This window comes from Falco naumanni, chromosome 16 (genome assembly GCF_017639655.2).
Source record: "Falco naumanni isolate bFalNau1 chromosome 16, bFalNau1.pat, whole genome shotgun sequence".
NCBI classification, from domain to species: Eukaryota; Metazoa; Chordata; class Aves; order Falconiformes; family Falconidae; genus Falco; species Falco naumanni.
The window spans coordinates 6,214,870-6,231,946 of record NC_054069.1 but is presented as its reverse complement, the minus strand read 5'-3'; the positions used below and the strand labels follow the sequence as shown (position 1 = coordinate 6,231,946).

General features: G+C 41.3%; 2 protein-coding genes across 6 annotated transcripts; one reads left to right on the top strand and one right to left on the bottom strand.

Moving 5' to 3' along the window:
* Window positions 1–685: 685 nt before the first annotated feature.
* IL18 (interleukin 18) lies at window positions 686–9,893 on the bottom strand. Of its 5 annotated transcripts, XM_040615960.1 has the most exons (7): window positions 6,976–7,048; window positions 5,842–5,880; window positions 3,689–3,762; window positions 2,713–2,721; window positions 2,050–2,187; window positions 1,127–1,275; window positions 686–997 (listed from the first exon to the last, which is right to left on the bottom strand). In XM_040615960.1, the coding sequence occupies exons 3-7, from the start codon at window positions 3,753–3,755 to the stop codon at window positions 782–784; spliced, it is 579 nt and encodes a 192-aa protein (XP_040471894.1). In that variant the 5' UTR covers window positions 3,756–3,762; window positions 5,842–5,880; window positions 6,976–7,048; the 3' UTR covers window positions 686–781. The 5 variants fall into 5 exon arrangements, with proteins under 5 accessions (XP_040471894.1, XP_040471896.1, XP_040471895.1 ...); XM_040615962.1 differs by lacking the exons at window positions 5,842–5,880; window positions 6,976–7,048 and adding an exon at window positions 9,872–9,893; XM_040615961.1 differs by lacking the exons at window positions 5,842–5,880; window positions 6,976–7,048 and adding an exon at window positions 7,236–7,259.
* Window positions 9,894–11,453: 1,560 nt separating this feature from the next.
* On the top strand, window positions 11,454–12,732 carry TEX12 (testis expressed 12). Its single transcript, XM_040615892.1, has 4 exons — window positions 11,454–11,513; window positions 12,047–12,158; window positions 12,264–12,315; window positions 12,588–12,732. Exons 1-4 carry the CDS (start codon window positions 11,454–11,456, stop codon window positions 12,730–12,732), a joined length of 369 nt encoding a protein of 122 aa, XP_040471826.1.
* Window positions 12,733–17,077: the final 4,345 nt, after the last annotated feature.

Below are 17,077 nucleotides of genomic sequence, written 5' to 3'. Positions count from 1 at the left end.
ATCTTTTCTGCAAGTTTGAGGATTTTCTTCCATTTCATGACAGATAGAGGCCTTCCCGTTTTCTCTGGTTACTTCTGCCTGTATGGCAATTGTACCAGCTCTTCTGCACAGCAGGTTGAAGGCCCAGGACCCCAGCTGTAACCAGGGCATCCTTGGGCCCTCTGAGGACAAATAGCTTATTGGAACTTTAATTGTTCAGGTAAGTCAGCAGTTTTCTAAGCAAAGATATCCAGTAAGTTAAAATCACCTGTTGTTTCTATTTCAGATGAAGGCGAGAATGTCACTGTCTAACTGAGATGCTCAGGAAATAATCTGGATGCAAAAAAGTAATCTCAAAGTCTTTACTGGCCAGGTGCGTGGCCTGCTTATGAAATCTGTTAATTTTAAGTGGTTTTCTCTCCCTCCTCAAAATAGGTCTACTTCATCTACGAGACACCTAATTGAAAAGCTGTTTGATCAACAGGCAGTAAAGATTTTAGGGTCAGACTATACAGGACTATATAGGCATGCACATTCTTGTTTCTTCACTATGTAGTTCTCTTCCCTTCTATCAGACTGGAAAACATCCTTCCAGGTTTTTTGTGGGGTTTTTTTTGCAAAGAATTTGAATTTATTTTCCTTTGTAAAAAGGTCATTTTTCTACTGACTTACGGTAGCTAAGAACAGAAAACTGGCTAGCCTTGGATGAAGAAAGAATGAAAGATTTATTTTATAAAAAGCCAAAATGTATTTTAAAACTGTTGAAGTATGTCACAGGTTGTGACTTTCATTCTGACTGAAGTTAGAAACTTATCTTCATGGTTTCATCCACTTCATCTTCTCTTGACAGTTTCTTTAGAATTAATTTTCTTAAGCAGCCTTCTTCCTCAAAGGCCAAGAACATTCCTCGTTCTAGTGAGTATTCAAACTTAAATGCTCTGGCACTATAAGATGTAAATGTCTTTTTGAAAAAGATGACATTACTTTCACCAGGAATTTCTTTGGGAACTTCTCCTTCCTGAGGAAGAAAAAAAGAACAGGTTAGTTCCAGTGCAAGATCTGAGCAGTTTGTTTCAGCTCACAAGTTTGAATTCTTTGTTTTGCCTACTACTTATACATACATAAATTATGGAAAGCAGATACTTACCTTAAATCGAACTATCATTTCTCCATGTTCTTTCTCACAACACATGTAATAATTTTTATCTTCTATCTTGATGCTGAATGCAACAGGCAACCCTGCTGCTGAAGGTGTGGTAGTTTTGTAACAGTGAATGTTGAAGTGCATTCCATGGCCTAAATATAAATTGTTTTATTATTAACAGTTTGTTCAGGAGAGATCTGCCACAACATAACCGTATTATGTCTTACCATTCCACTGGCAATTGTTGTCTTCCCAGGGTACCTTTCCTGACAGAAGAGCCAGGACTTGAATTTTTATGACTGCTGGTAGCACATACTTCACTTTCTGCAATCATCCAATAACCAAGATTTTGAATTTGCAAGAAAGCATGTGAAGGTACCAGTTGGTAGGGTAGGACGTGTTCTTTTATGTGCATGCATAAAGTGAGAACTGGATTTGTAAATAGTCATCTGTGAATCAGGTTATAACTGTAGATATGTGATCTGTAAACAAATATGCTCAATGTAGTTCTGAACAAATTGCTGAGCCTCCCACCCACAAAAAAAAGCCCAAACCATAAGTACATTGTTAACTACAGCTGCCGGAAGTAAGAGCTTTTAGTGCTAAATACATTATCTGTTTAAACCTAAAAATGATTTTTTGTAATCCAAGACACACACACACAGAAAAAGGGGGTGGGGGGTGGGCTTAAGAACTTTGTGATCACAACAGCCCTTTTCTGTGTGGGACATCCTGCAGGCCTCAGTCTAATCTAGGAATCTAATCCATCACCAATGCAGAAAACAGAGTTTTAGCTCTCTTAGCTTAGTTTTATTCTTACAAACGAAGTTTAAGTCTTTACTGTCAGTCTCATCACAAAGAACAAAACACATCTAGAATAAAGAAACTGTGCAATGGTTATAGTATATATTTGAAAAACAGTGTACCAGATTTCATCTCCTGATCTGTCACATCTTCAAAAGCTGCCATGTTTAAATCTGGCCGAACCACAAGCAGCTGGCTATTCACATTTCGAAGGACTCTGTGGAGAATTCTTTCCTTACAAAAGGCATCGCATTCCAGCCCTGTAGAAATATTAAGCGAAGAGGGTCAAACATGGTAACTGTAATCTCCTCAGATCATAACCATTTGCTACAGGCTTGATCTTGTCATTAAGGGTACTAGGTGAAATAAGTTCTTAGAATGGCATTCTCAAACCAGATGGAGGCCACATCATTCTTTCCACCTCTGGCTTGTAGCAGCCCAGGCAAGACAGAAGGATTTCCCAGATGACAGCAGTCTGCATGTATAAGTAAGTGAAGCTACTGTGTCTGTTCCCTTCTGTCTTTTTGCTGGACAAGTAACAATTGGATTAAAAGGTCAAAAGGTCCTTCTGTCAGGGAAGTTACTACGCTGTGCCTCAGGAGGAAATACAGCAACATCAGCTTCAGGAGGAGGTGGTGAGCTGTAGCGCTCTTTTATGCTAGCCGTTACCAGTTTGAAAACTTGTTCTCTGAAGGCACACAAAGCATTTATGGGATGGTAAGCATGAGCAGGTTAGTTGAGGTAAAACTATAATGAAGTTGATAAATTATGAGCTTTGAGCTTACCATCGTCGTCTTGGTTCCAAGTGAGCAATGAAAAAAAAGAAGTAAAGAAAAAACAACATTAAGCTCTGCCCCCACAAAAGAAACCACTTTCTGCCCAGTTTTGTTCTGCAAGATTGGAAGCCAGCCAGCCACCCACACGTTTCCAGTTGTACTCCCCAGTACCACTAACTCTCCAAACTGAGCTGTTATAACTACAGAGTGTGTTTTATTTGTGAGCATAACAAACACAACAGAATGATGTAACCACCAGTCATTTGAGAACTGGAGTTACCACTAAACCAAGAGGCATGCAAAATGTTTTAGGGTTACTTAAGGTTGAGCAGCTCAGGTTAGTTTAAGCCTAAAACCAAGGAGTAAATGGCGTGCAAGTTGTTGTTTTGGTCAGCACCTTTTTTCTAAGCGAGCAAAAGGACAAGAAACAGTCATTACATTACAAGGTGTTTCTAAAGACAAGACTGTTCTCTAACTTTATCCTGTAAGATTGGAAGCTACCCGCTTATTCCAAGTCCACCCCCACAGTATTCCAACCCTCCCAAGTGTCCTTTATGGGAATATATTGTATGAAGCAACAAATACTCCACTGACTCAGGTACTGGCTAACAGTACTTCAAACTGCAGCTTATGGGAAAATCAGGTGAAATCAGACTGATAAAGGAATTGTTTTTCATCAGTATCCCAACAGAAAAATTTATTTCTTGCTGAACACTGTAAGCATTTATATGGTACTAACCTGTTAACACAGTGGGACAGCTGCCTCAAGATTCTTTTTGCCTGGCGCCATAATCTAAGAACTATCATTCTTCTAAGCCGGGGGGGGGGGGGGGGGGGGGGGGGGCTGGTGCTTTAACTGCTTTGAGGATGGCTCAGGTACCATTGGGGGAAAACCCAGGATGCCACAAAAGCAGGGATGGCAGGGCAGCCCAAGGAAAGGACTGAATTGTGTATCACCTTTTGCTCAGCAGTGGGTAGTAATTACCTGCAAAATAGAGGCAGAAGTTTTTTCCAAGTTGCACTGCACACATGAGAATCTCTTCGCCACTCATCTTCACTCTGCCAAAAACACATGGAGAGAATTCAGAATTAAGAACAATGCTTCTTACTCTGTAAGGCCAGGGAGTTCTTGGGCCACTTCTCTTCTAATGCACAATACTGGAATGTTTCACTAGCTGTTGAAAAAATGCTTTTTTAACTAATTAGCCTCCTCCTTTGTTGCCTTTTATGACTGTTTAGAATAACATAGAGCATCCTTCAAGTTCTGTTACTTTAGAAAACTTTTCATTGACTTACACAATGTTACATGGGAATAAATAATAACTCATTACCATTTTCTTGTTCTATGAGAATGCCAGCAAGTAGCTCCATGAACATACCTCATCAAATTATTCTCTTCTCTTGGGCCTGCAAAAATTATCTTATTATTATATGCTCATTTGATTTTCTGTTTCTGATTTTTGAATAGGGAAGTGACTAGGACTGGATTAAGCTCCCTGTTATTGGCTATTAAGCCATAAAAGTTGTAAGTCTACGTGGACTGATCTTTCCAGGTTTCCTTTATAAAAGGACTTCCAGAATAACCCAAAAGTTAGTCCACCTTTGCCTGCCATTCGGAAAGCCTGTATCTTTTGCAACTTGAGCTGGAATTGTGTATGTTCTTAGAGATATTGGGATGTAGTTCATTTTGAAGTGATTTTCTTACAGCATTTTAATGCAAGTTGAATTCTGAGCTTGATTTCACAGCTATTCTCTTTCACGAGTGACACGGAGAAAAGTGAAGGAGAAAAGATATATTACCCTTGAGAATAACAACACCCATTTTAGAAAAACAGCTGAACAAATCATTAAAGACCAGCCAGGTCTGCACCCCTGTGCCACATGCTTCAGGGCTCGTTTAGAGCTAGTCCAGGGCTCGTTTAGAACTAGCCCAGGGCTGCACGCGTGTCAATACACAACCCTCTCCAAGAACTCCAGAATAATAACCTGTTTTAGCGTTGTTAATAGCCTCAACCTCATACAGTTAACAGCCTGACAGGTAAACTTTATGTTCTTTAGCTTTCTGACATAGCAACTGAGAGTATGTCACACTCTCGGTCTGTTTAATGGATGAAACAACATACATGTTTAAGGTATACAACAAAAGAACGGTGGTGGTCATAAACTTGCGATACCCATTCCGTTTGCCTGTAAATGCCCCCCATCCCTTCTCTTCTATCTTGAAGTTTCTGTTTATGCTGGCAGAAAGGAGATACATCTGAGCAGATTATATTGCTCTGCAGGCCACAAAGTCTCCCTATTTCAGCAGTGCGCCAGGGGAAAAAAAAATATCACAAAATACACCACAAGTTATATGGAGTCACCTGTACTGGCTAGGGCTTGAACTGTAAAGTTTAGTACCTCAGTAATTTTACTGCTGTTGCGATGGTTGCCATTGAAAGGAATAATTCTAAGAAATAAGCAAGAAAATATTTTTATTTTAAAACTGATGATATCCTCTGCAAAATTAAAACAGCATCTCCTACCTTTAAAGAAAAGTGAGAATAAGAATAAAGGGAATTACAATGTGACAAATGAGGATGTGGCAAAGAATTTCATTCTTTCTCTTCTCAGACGGTGAGCAGTTTTAAAATGTCCTCTTCTATGCCACTAATTTTGTGAAACGCAGGTTGGTTATCACTTTCCTTCCTGTTTCGTTCTGTTCTGTAACTCGGTACATTTTCTGTTCATTTTCCTAAAATGCTTCCTGTGTATGAATGTTCTTACCTGTTTTATTTAAGTGTTTAGAAATAAAGGCGTTTTACCTTCCAAAAATAACAACTAGCTACTTTACTATCTGCAAGATCTGATATACTTGGCTTTGCGATTGTAACATTTTTGGCCAGATGTGCAAAGTAACGTTAGTGCACTGACATTCACTACCACTGCATCAAACCTTTAGGAGCGTGGCAGCTGTATGAAGTTTTCAGCCTGCATCTATGTTCCTAGCCTCTGCATACTTTACATGGGAGGAGAAAGCCACAGCAGAATGCACAAAAACTTCAGGATCAGCATGAAATAAGTAAAACCAACGGTAAAAAATAGTTCAGTCACTTTTTGTAAGTAGTGTAGAATATCAAGTGTTTCATTCAAACCTACCAACTCCCGCCCAGGGATTCTTTCACCTTGCACTAGTCCCTGAAATAAACACAATAGATGTATTAAAGCCAGGTAATAATGGCAATAAACAGTATATAACGGCAGGAACTGGCTCTTGCCTGAGGATTTTACCGTGCGGTCAAAACATCTGGCTTCCAAGGCTCTTTTTCACCACTTGGAAAAGACTTGCATAAAACAACTGTTTACAAATGCCAGCTTAAGTAAGTACATACGCACATCAACCCTAAGGATTGGGGTTGGGGAATCACAGTGGCTTCCTTGTCCCTCTAGTAAAGCACTTTGAGGAATGTATTTGAGTTCCTCATCCTATTTTTTATATAGTGCATAGTTCTAGCTGGTCCGTGCAGAAACACAGGTTGATAGCAGCGGACTACACCTTTGTTTCCAAGCACGCATACCCAAGCCTTTGAAACAAAATTCCGCAACACCAAACAGTGCATGCCTCATGTAGTGAGGTTAAACCAAGAAGTCAAGGACTACTGTTACTTGCAAGCAGAGGGAAAGGCACTTACTGATAAAGGATTAAAGGTTTTCGGTTAAAATTACATGGGGTTTAAGGGGTGATGCACACTGGATGGCTCGGTTTAAGGGGTAAGGCACGCGGGACGGCTCGGTTTAAGGGGTGAAGCGCCCGGGACAGCTCCACTCCTTCCCCTGATGCGCAGCAGAAGATGGCTAGACCTTTTGCCACGCAGGCCGGCCGTTAGAGGCCGAGAGGCGGCTGTAGCTGCCCGCTGGGGTGAGCGCAGCGGGCCCGGGCTTGCCCCGCGGGGCGGGCTGCGGCCGGGACTGACGGCGGGCTGGCCCCGTGCCACCGAGCACCAGCAGCATCCCCGGCAGCGCCGCTCCGCCCCGGCCCCAGCGCCTGCTCCGCGCCGGGAGGCCGCGGCGATGGGCTCTCCGCCTGCCGCGGGTGGTCTCGGGCGGTCGGGAGCCGGGAGCCGAGCGGCTGGGGGCGGCGAGCCGCCGGCTGCAGCGCCGGGGGAGGGCGGGGAGTCGCCTTGGTCCTACCTCGCTCCTCGGCGAACGATGCCAGACGGAAGGGCCGCGGCCCAAGCCCTCCCGCCCCCCCACGGTCCTCCCAGCCCCGGCGGGGGTCCCGGCCCCGCATACCTCGCAGCAGGGGCCGTGCGGCTGCCGCCTGGCCGCGGCGCTCCGGGCTCCCGTCCCCGCCCGTCCCCCTCCGTGCCTGCCCACGGGCGGGCGCGAAGGCGGGGAGGGGGTTTTATAGCGGCTTGCATCACCGTTCGGCCAAATCTGCCGGCTGCACAGCCTGCAGAGGAAACTGGGGCTCTTTCCCAAGATACTTGTCTATGTCTGCATTTATTCAGCCGCACTTCCCCTCCGCGGCGGGGAAAGCAAGCCACGCAAACCTGGGGTTACGAGGAAGCCTTCGGCGCCTCCCATCATCTCACGCAGATGTTGTCAGAGGACACATCTTGTTTCTACAGCAGCTTGTTGCACTCTGTCTGCTGGGTCTGTAAAGTCTCAAATAGCAGTTTTGAAACAGGTACTAGCCATCAGAACACAGACTTTCCCTTCTCCACACACTTGCGAGCTGCCCGTAAACATCGTGTACTGCCTTGAGGAAGCCAGTTTAGAATTGAAAACATGTTGCATGGATCTAGTCCTTAATAACAATGATACCAATGAAGATACCACTGGTGTCTGGTGGGAAATCCTCAAATTGTCTCCCATCATCCTCTCCTACCTAAGTACCATCAGGGAGGAATTTATGTTCCCCACAGGGAAACAGCCAGAAACTGTGGCTAGCAGTTGAAGCCAGACTAGTAGAGAGGTCCTGATTTACCAGCTGTAACTTGTTTCCCATGCATGTACTAATTGTGATAGGGATTACTTATACCCAACAGCTGCAGCTCCAAAGTGTGATGCTTTTTGAAATATAAGTGCTGCCTTTGGTGGTTGTGGAATGGTTTTTGCAATAAATGCTGCTGCAACTGCACTGGCAAACACTGTAGCAATGGGACAACTAAGGCCACAAAAAACAGTAAGGTAAACTTAGGAATTAACCAATATTTTGTATAGTCTGCAGAATTTGGCAGTTAGCTGGAATCTCCATGCCTTGATTTTCTGTTTGTGATGCTGATGAGCATTAAAGCATTCCCGTGTAGCTTGGTGAGTAAATTGAAGAGGCTCAAGTTTTAGCACTGGACTGGGGGGAACCCAACACACCAGAACTCCCCAAAAACCCAAACCTCTAGCTAAAATAAAATCTAAGACTCTCAGATGTTCTTTCGCTTGTCTGCATGCCTGTTACTGCTGCAGAAGAAAACCAAACCAACCAAACCCACACACGCACCAAACAAAAAACAAACAAAAAAAAGCACAATAGAGGTGCGTAGGGAATGCTTCAATGTCTGCATCTTAAAACTAGGGAGATAATTTTGAGGTCAAAGGTGCATCTTTCAACCTCATCTGAAATAATAATCCTAAAAAATAGAGCTATACTTTGCTAATAACCATGGATTCTGAGTATTCTACCCACAAGGAGCAGCATGTTCATAGACATGTTAAGACAAACCACCTGTGCTACAGAAATTTATCTTCTTTCTTTAAAGTTGTTGAAAAAGTAATTAAATTGATTCAGAAGATTTCTAAAAAGCAGAGGAATTCAGCAACAGAGTTAAACCTCGTGTTTCTGACAGACAAACAAAGAACAATACATTTTTGGCAGCTACTGTTTTCAGATAAGAACTATATATCCCTATTTACAGATAGTCACTCACACTGACTGAATTCCAGCCAGGCAGCAGTATTGTACCATCCCCTTTCAACATCCTCTTTTGTTACATGGCATTCCGTACATGTGGACTTGTGTTTATCTAAACCTGTATGCCAGAGAGAGATCCAAATTTGATTTAAACATATAGATCTAGCTTATTTCTGTATACAACAACTGTAAGTCTACCATTCCTCTTAGTACTTTATTTGAATGGTTGGTTCTTACAGGAAAAATATTTCTAAGTTTAAATCTTTCTAAATTTAGCTGGCTTCTGGTTCTGGTCACCCGTTTCTGTGCGTTTTCCTGATAGCCATTTCGTAACCAATAGTTAGTTCCTGCCTGTGAAGTATGATCAAATTGCCTTTTGGTCTTTTTCAACTAAAATAAAAAGCTTCAGCCCTTTAAGTTTCTACTTCTGCATAATTTTGTTCAGCTTCAGAATAATATTAATGTCTCTTTTCTTCAGCTGACTTCTAACATTTTTTTGAAAATTTGGACGCCAGACCTTTATTCAGGACGGTTCCTCAGTTGGGTGATACTGCTTGTACTTCTTGATCCCAGATACCTAACTTTTCATTTCACTTTGGAAAAAAAATAATTTAAGTTAATGCTGTAACAATTATTTCTCATTTAGCTATTTTTTCTCATTAAGTTTAAATTTACATTCAGATCACTAGTGTGTTTTTTTAAATAATTATTTAAATTAAATAATATTGTACTTGGTACCTTAATTTGTGCAAAAGCACCAGAACCAGTGCCAGTCAGCCAACTTTATTTATTCTAAAGGAACTGGAACTACTTTCAGAGTAATGGCTTAGATAATTTTCTTTTTTTTTAGTCTGAGCTTTCTCCATAGTCTATCACATCCATAAGGTACTGAAGTGGCAAAACTATTCAGATGTTTCATTTATTTTAATTCAGATGGTCTGTTAATAAAAATATCCTAACATACTAATGGTAACTCAATTAGGTAAACACTTTTAAGAAAGTTTTCCTAGTGTAGTCCTTCATATGTTTCTTAATGTTTAAATGATATTGCTAATAACATAAATATATATAAATTTTTTGAGAATTAAATTGTGGGCCATGGCAGCATATTGAATACTGTTTCTACTTTAGGAACTATTTAGTTCTTGTTCTTCCAGCAGTTTAATTACTTGTCCTGAATTTTGACTTTCAGAGCCTATTTGAATAACACGTGTAAGGTTAAGAACCTTTCTTTTCTTAAAAACATACAGACACAAAAAACCTCAGAGAAAATATTACCTTTACTCCAACACAAGTTCAACTCTTGCGATGATTGTCTTCACTGTCGCTTTAATGCAGCCAGGCTTTAGAAACGCGGTAGCTTGATAAAGCGTTTAATACTTTTGGCTGACAACGTGATGTTTAATACTGAAAGAGCTCTCCCGAATCACTGCGTGTAGCTTCTTCCTGTTTTAAGCAAGCCACTTCATCACGTCATCCACTCGGTCCTTTCTTGGTCGTTTCTCAATGAACCCCAACGCAGCTTACCTACCGATGGGAAGTGCTGCGTAAGGATAGCACAATCTTGTTTTCCATTGTCTAATTGTAGAGGTGTTAGTCATTTTAGTGACAGTAACCTGTCAGGTTTTACTAGTTCATGGCTTGTCCTTTGAAAGGGATCCACCTCACCTCATCTGTCATTTCGCTGTCATCTCAAAACATCTCAAAATCCCAGTGATTCCAGTTGGGGCTGGATCTACCACAGGTGCTCAGGAGACAAAATACAACAGGAATTGTGTGAGCAGACTGCAGGACACTTCAGATAGCTACAGGTGGTCTCATCATGCTCGACCATGTCACGGGGGCGAAGCGCTCCTTCCTGGGGTGGTGGAACGGGGGTTTTGGCACTACACTGAGGCTGGTACAAGCCTTCCTGGGCTGGGCCCGGCCGCACAGCCCCTGCCCGGCAGCCTGCCCTCGCCTGCCGCAGCCCCCCGGCCAGAGCAGGGCTGCCGGCCCCACTCCCACCCGCCTGAGGTGTGAGGTGTGAGGCAGCCACACTGCCTGTCAGCTCCCGCCGCCTGAGAAGAGAGGGCCTGAAGGCCTGAGGAGAGAGGGGGAGAGGGCCTGAGGGGAGAGGGGGAGAGGGCCTGAGGGGAGAGGGCCTGAGGGCCAGAGGAGAGGGGGTCTGAGGGGAGAGGGCCTGAGGAGAGAGGGCCTGAGGGCCAGAGGAGCCTGAAGTCCTGAGAGGAGAGGAGGAGAGGGCCAGAGAAGAGGGGGCCTGAGGGGAGAGGGCCTGAGGGCCTGAGGAGAGAGGGCGTGAGGGCCAGAGGGGAGAAGGCCTGAGGGCCAGAGGAGAGGGCCTGAGAAGAGAGGGCCTGAGGGTCTGAGGAGAGAGGCCCTGAGAGGAGAGGGCCTGAGGGGGGAGGGCCTGAGGAGAGGGCTGCAGGGGGCCCCCGATGGCCCTCAGGGTGCGAGGTGCTGGGGGAGCATAGGTGGAGCTGAGGAGGGACAGCGCCCATTTGGGCAAGGCAGAATCGGTGTCAGCAGCCCCAGGGCCGAACCACGGCCCTGCCGGGAGCCCCAGGGCCGGGAGCCCCAGGGCCGGGAGCCCCAGGGCCGGGAGCCCCAGGGCCGGGAGCCCCAGGGCCGGGAGCCCCAGGGCCGGGAGCCCCAGGGCCGGCACTTGGACCTGCTCTCTACACTGCACACACCGTGCTCTGAGGTGCTGCCTCTCTGCGGTGAGGAGAGCTCCTTCACAGAGGAGCTTACACAGGTACTGCTTACAGGTTTTACATGGTATTTTAATATAGATGTGTTCTCCAGTCGCACAAAGATAACCCCTTACCAAATATGACGTTGTACTTTTTATCAGGCAACGATGACAAGCAACACACAAAAACCTGATGAAAATAGAAGTAAACGGAAAAAAGAGATGGAGGTGAGCGGTACTGTATGAGGAAGGGAGGGAGTACCTGGACCCTTCTGGCCCCAGGGGAGTGACACAAACTGTTATAAAACTGCCCCATGTCCTTCTGTGGCATTGCTGTGGGTTCCTCTCAAGGAGAGAGGGCAGAGCACTCCATGTCAGTTTACAGGGGTTAGGGGAAAAAATATGTGATGTTCCTATGCAAGTAGACTGTACAGTTTCTCTTAAGTGTTTGAAGAAAAACAAAACTGGGTGTGCACTGCAATGCAGTTATGAAGGACTTCTTGAGCACGAGGTTCTGAAGCACACCAGCTTTTAGTGATACAAGCAAAGTTCTCAACCTGGTGCTTCCCACGAACTCCCCTAGGTGCTCTGCCTGTTCACAGTGGATGGTGTTGATGCTGTGAAGCCAACAATACACTTCCTTTGAAAGCAGTCTCTCAAGATTTTTTAAAAACTCTTTTTTTTCTCAGTTAAACTCTTATCTGTGCTAAGCTTGTTTTAAGTCCTAGAACCTGTATTTTTTTATGTGCTCTTGTTATTAGAATGAAGCTTCGGAAAATCCTCAGTTGTCCTCCCTTGACAAAACAGATTCGGCTTTTTCTGAGGGCTCGCAGTCCCTTCACAAAGCTGAACCACTGGAAAAAGTTTTAAATGGTGATGTATTAAATATACTGCAAGTGCCTATGTAATTATCTAATTCGATGTTGCCACAAAAAATCATTCAAATGTTTAAATAAAATTACTTCTTTTTTTTAACAGAGATGAACAAAGAAATTATGAACTTGTTATCAAAATATGCTCACATTTTAAGGCAAGTTAACTTTCTGTCCTATACAGCAGTTTTCTAATTTCTCTAGATAAGATGGATTACTGTGGCTGCAGTTTAGAGAAATTCATGCTGAAAGCTACCTACCACAGATCTTGAAAGAAAAAAGCTGTTTTCTGTTACAACAGAGAACTGATTTGGTCAGAAACAGAGTATTGACAGATACAAATTTTTAAGAAAAGCATAAAAGCAGTTCTAAGTAGTGAAAAAGTTAATGGTGTCAGTATTGATTTTAACTACAGATTTTTTCAATTAAGTGAGAGAGCAGCGATGGATGCTTCTTATGTCCAAGAACTTGATGGGATCTTAAAAGAAGCAAGGACCATAGAAACCCACTTAAAACAGAAAAGAGAGAGTCTGAAACAGAAATTCACTGTGATTGCAAGTACTCTGCAAAGCTAAATGGAGTTTGTTAGATTGCAGAAATGCAGAGCAAAACTTGTAGTATATTTTGTGAATTAAAATAGAGACTGAGTGCAATGATAAATGTTTCATAAATGTATTAAATATTTCTAGCAGTTCAGGAAACTTTCATCAACTTAAGCAGCAACTTTTTTAAAATAAGTAGATACGATACATGGGATAGTGGTAGATAGTAACAATATGAAATATCCATTTAAAATCCTATTGCTCCAAGGGATTCTATACATTAAAAGATCTTTTTTTCCTTGTTGATACATCACTTAGGCTGTCCCTAAACTTCCATCCCCAGAAAATACTGGAAGCATTTGAAAAAGAAAGTAGAAAGAATTTTGCATTGTTTGGCTTTAAGGTTATGGAAGTTTAATGCAACTGAATTCGGAAGCAGCCATGGTATTTCTAATGTTACTGCTAAGGGTGTTTTTTTCTTTTATTGTCACAACCATCTCTCACTCTAGAATATAGTATAGAAATATATCTATGAAACATGGGATTTTGCAATGTAAGTGGAAAAGGACCTCAGATTATTTTATGGTCGGGGGTTTTTTGTGTTTTCTTTCTACTGTAGAAAATGTTTTGGTGCTAAAATCTTAGTAGAATGTACTTGCAATCTTACTTCCATTTTGTCTCAGAATATAAATAGATTGAAAAGATCAGCTTAGAAATAGTGTTCTATATATAAAGAGATATAAAGTCTTAACTTGAAAATGTATTTTAATACTTCTACAGCTTTTCAAGTGAAACCAATGCCATTCTGATATAAACATAAAAGCACATCATCAAAACTCTGCTGGTAATGTCAATAAATAGAGTGACATCTAGATGATGTTAACATAATCTAGAATTACACTGCTCTTTTATTTTGTTATTTAGAATCATCAGTATTATTTGCTGTATATCCAGTTTATTTAAAGATGCTTATGGTGGTTTTGAGCACTTTTTCTTTCTTGTCATTTGACTGTTAAAAAAGGTGAAACATAAAAATGTACAAAGCGACATTGGTACAAATTGTGAGCCTAACGTAATAAAGAAAAATGCTGGATAGTCCTGTTGCTAGCATAAGATATATCCTTACCCCACTGTGTATTAGTTTTCTCTGGAAATCCTTTCAGACTTAATGAGTCCTCCTTTCCCCCTTTTGTTAGGTAAAAGTCACAAGCACCTGTCAAACTGATACTGTTTAAAACAAACAATGAGAGAAACTGGACATGTAGGGTGAGATTTTCCAGGGTATTTAGATACCTAAAGATGCAGATATGTACTTAGTAGGATTTTCGAACCGCCTAAGCATGTAAGCGCCTTACTTGCTTAGGAATTTTTGAAAATCCCGTAAGGTGCCTATCTGCATCTTTAGCATCTAAAGACTTTCAAAACTCTTGCCATTAGTCTACATCATATTTACCAGTCTTTTACTTTTTTAATTAATCACATCTCGTTTGCAATCAGTCTTGATAATGTTGTTTAAACAGAAGAAAGTGGGAGAAAAAGAGATTTTGGAAGTTAAATTTCCTAGAATATTGTGTTAAGTGTTTCTAAAATCTCCAATCATCTATAAGGATGACAAAAAGCAGAGTTTTAAACTGTCATCTGTGAAGTGTATGAAGTTACAGATTTACCTATGGTTATTTCTGTAAGCCTTTTAAAAAAAAATTACACAAATTTCGTTGCTGTTAAATACCTGCCTCTTATTGAAGTCAGAAGCTTGCTGCATATTATCTGTTTGTGCTTGGGAAAACAGATCACCTGGATTTAGATCGTCTAGATTTAGTTTATGTGGCTAATATATCCAAGTTGCAAACCTTTGGCTCTAGTATTAAGTATTATTAAGAAGCAGAACTTAGAAAACTATTGGATCACAATATAAGTTTCTTCCCTTTAGGGGATCAAGAGGGCACAGACTCATAGTGTTACTGTTGCAGCAGTTTGCTCCATTTCAAAACTTTGTAAAATCCCATTAAAAAAAAGTAAAACTAGACTACTAAGAAGAATGACAAACTGCTTAGTTTGGCATTCAAGCGCAGTTAAAATCAAGACATACCTCTAAATGATGACTCTTGTTTTTCTGCAGTGATTTCTTACACAGTTGGTTGTCATTACATGTTATAATTTAGACTGGGGTCTCTATGGTAGCAAGGGGAGTTTAGAATTTGAAGAGACATTGACAGTAAAGTCAGTAACTATGACCATAGGAACCTAGCAGAGATTATGAACACTGTGGTTATGCTTACTAAAGGGAAGTAATTCAAGCTTTGTAAGATTTTGAAATAGGTGTTTCAAAAAATATGTTTTAAATTGCTAAGAGCAACAAAGCTTCTGGTTTTGCTGCCGAATCTGTGTGAGGATATATATAAAAATAAACACTGACCAAGTAAAAGGAATAAATTATGTACTTTCATAAACTTCTAGCTTGAAATCGTAAGTTCAGACAGTTTAAAACATCCAATGAAAACAAACAAGTCTCTTGAGTTTAAAAAACACTTCAGCAATGGAAATACCCACTTGCTGGTTGCTTTCATACATAAGTCTCTTCCTGTTTAAAAGGGAGCTTTCCCTAATTGCTTCACTGGCTAAAAATATTGAGTGTTTTTCTGTTGGATGCCCTTCAGTGTTCCACTCAACATCTATATGTATGGGAATACTCAGTACACACTGTTTTTCTTCTAAACCATTAGAAAAGAAAATGTTACTGTTTGCCCATTTGTCTACAATTTTCTACCTTGCTGATGATGTTTCTGCACTGAATGTCCCTCTCATGTATTTTGGTATTTATTGGGAGAAACAAACCACATTTTTTATTCTCTTCTGATGTGAAACTTAAAAGCTCATTCATTCTGTCTCTGAGGAGTGAATGAGCTACGCATGAAATCCACCTGGCACCCATCCTATCACTATCCGCTTTCCAGTTCTACTGAAGGAGGTTTGAACAGAAAATTAATTGGCTTTAAAGCTGCCAAATCTGATCAGCAAAGCTCAGCTGGTAACTACGTTTTCTTTAAGCTTCTCCTCCTGTTGTTTAAGCTGCAGTGCCTTACAAATTAACAAGAACATCTAAGATGACAGATCAGTAACAGAATATAAATGGATTTTTTTTTTTTTGTTAATGCAGAAACATCTTGGACAAAGTTCCAACCCTCTTGAAGTCAAGGGGATTTTTGACAGTAAGTCTTTTGCATTTCTGAGCTTGCTGTGAGTACCTCCAAGTCTGGGAAGTGTGTTGAAAAACTAATACTCAGTTCCTCTCATTGCTCTTCCGTTATCTAAAAGCTAAAAATGAAAAATAACAGAGAATGCAGAGACAGCTTAGGTATTCAGCCCAGAATGCTTCCCTGAGAAAAGGCTAATTGTGACTGATTACTTAAAATGAAGCTGCCTTTTAGCATGGGGGTAGGAATGTGGTTCATAATAGAACAAGACCAAATCGAGCCAGGTCATAGATGTGTTTAAGGCTTGTGACATTCTGTCTAGAACTCATCAGAATTCAATTTTGCTAATTGTAGAATTTTTATGTTTTGTCTTTGAACTGTTTTTGAAAACCGGATGATGAAGGTGGCACTGGAAAAGAGCAGAGTGTGCATTTTACATCGTCAAGGTGAACCTCCAGAAAAAAGGAGGGCAAAGAATGACAGATCAGCCTATCTCCCATCCTGTAGTGAGTCTGAAGTAAATTTCTTAACAAATACTTTATAGTCACCTGGGGAACAATAACTAAATAACAAAAAAATAGATTCCTTTATTAAAGTAGCAGACTTAATAAGGAAAAATGACGGATGAGGTATAGATTGATGTAGGATAAATGACACTGTCCTTGATGATATTATATAAAAATGAGAGCAATCAGGAAGTAGGGGCTACATGAATGAGTTAAAAATCAGTGAAAGGAATAGGCATTTTGTCTGAAAGGTCAGGCTGGGTGGCATTCCACAGTGATCTGCTTCAAGCCTCGCTTATTCCATATTGTCCCATATGATTTAGAAGAAGGACATTAGAGAATACAGTTCATTTTTCAAATAGCAGCAAGCTAGGAGGGTCGCACATGCTATCAGTAACATACATTGAAAATTCACTATAATCTCCATAAGATGAAGGGCTGACCTGAAATCAAGACAAAATTCAGAAAAGACAAGGGAAAAGCACTATGCTTAGCAAGCGGAAACATTTGTGTTAGTTACAAACCAGAACAATAGCTAGAGTTGGTATGGTGTTACTGCGTGGTGGGAAAAAAAAAAAGCTGAGATGTGTTAGCCATAGGATAGCAGGTGAGATTTAAAATCTTCGTTGTTCTCCTTTGTGTTAGTTTGGGTTTAGCTGGAGGATGGGTCTGCTTATT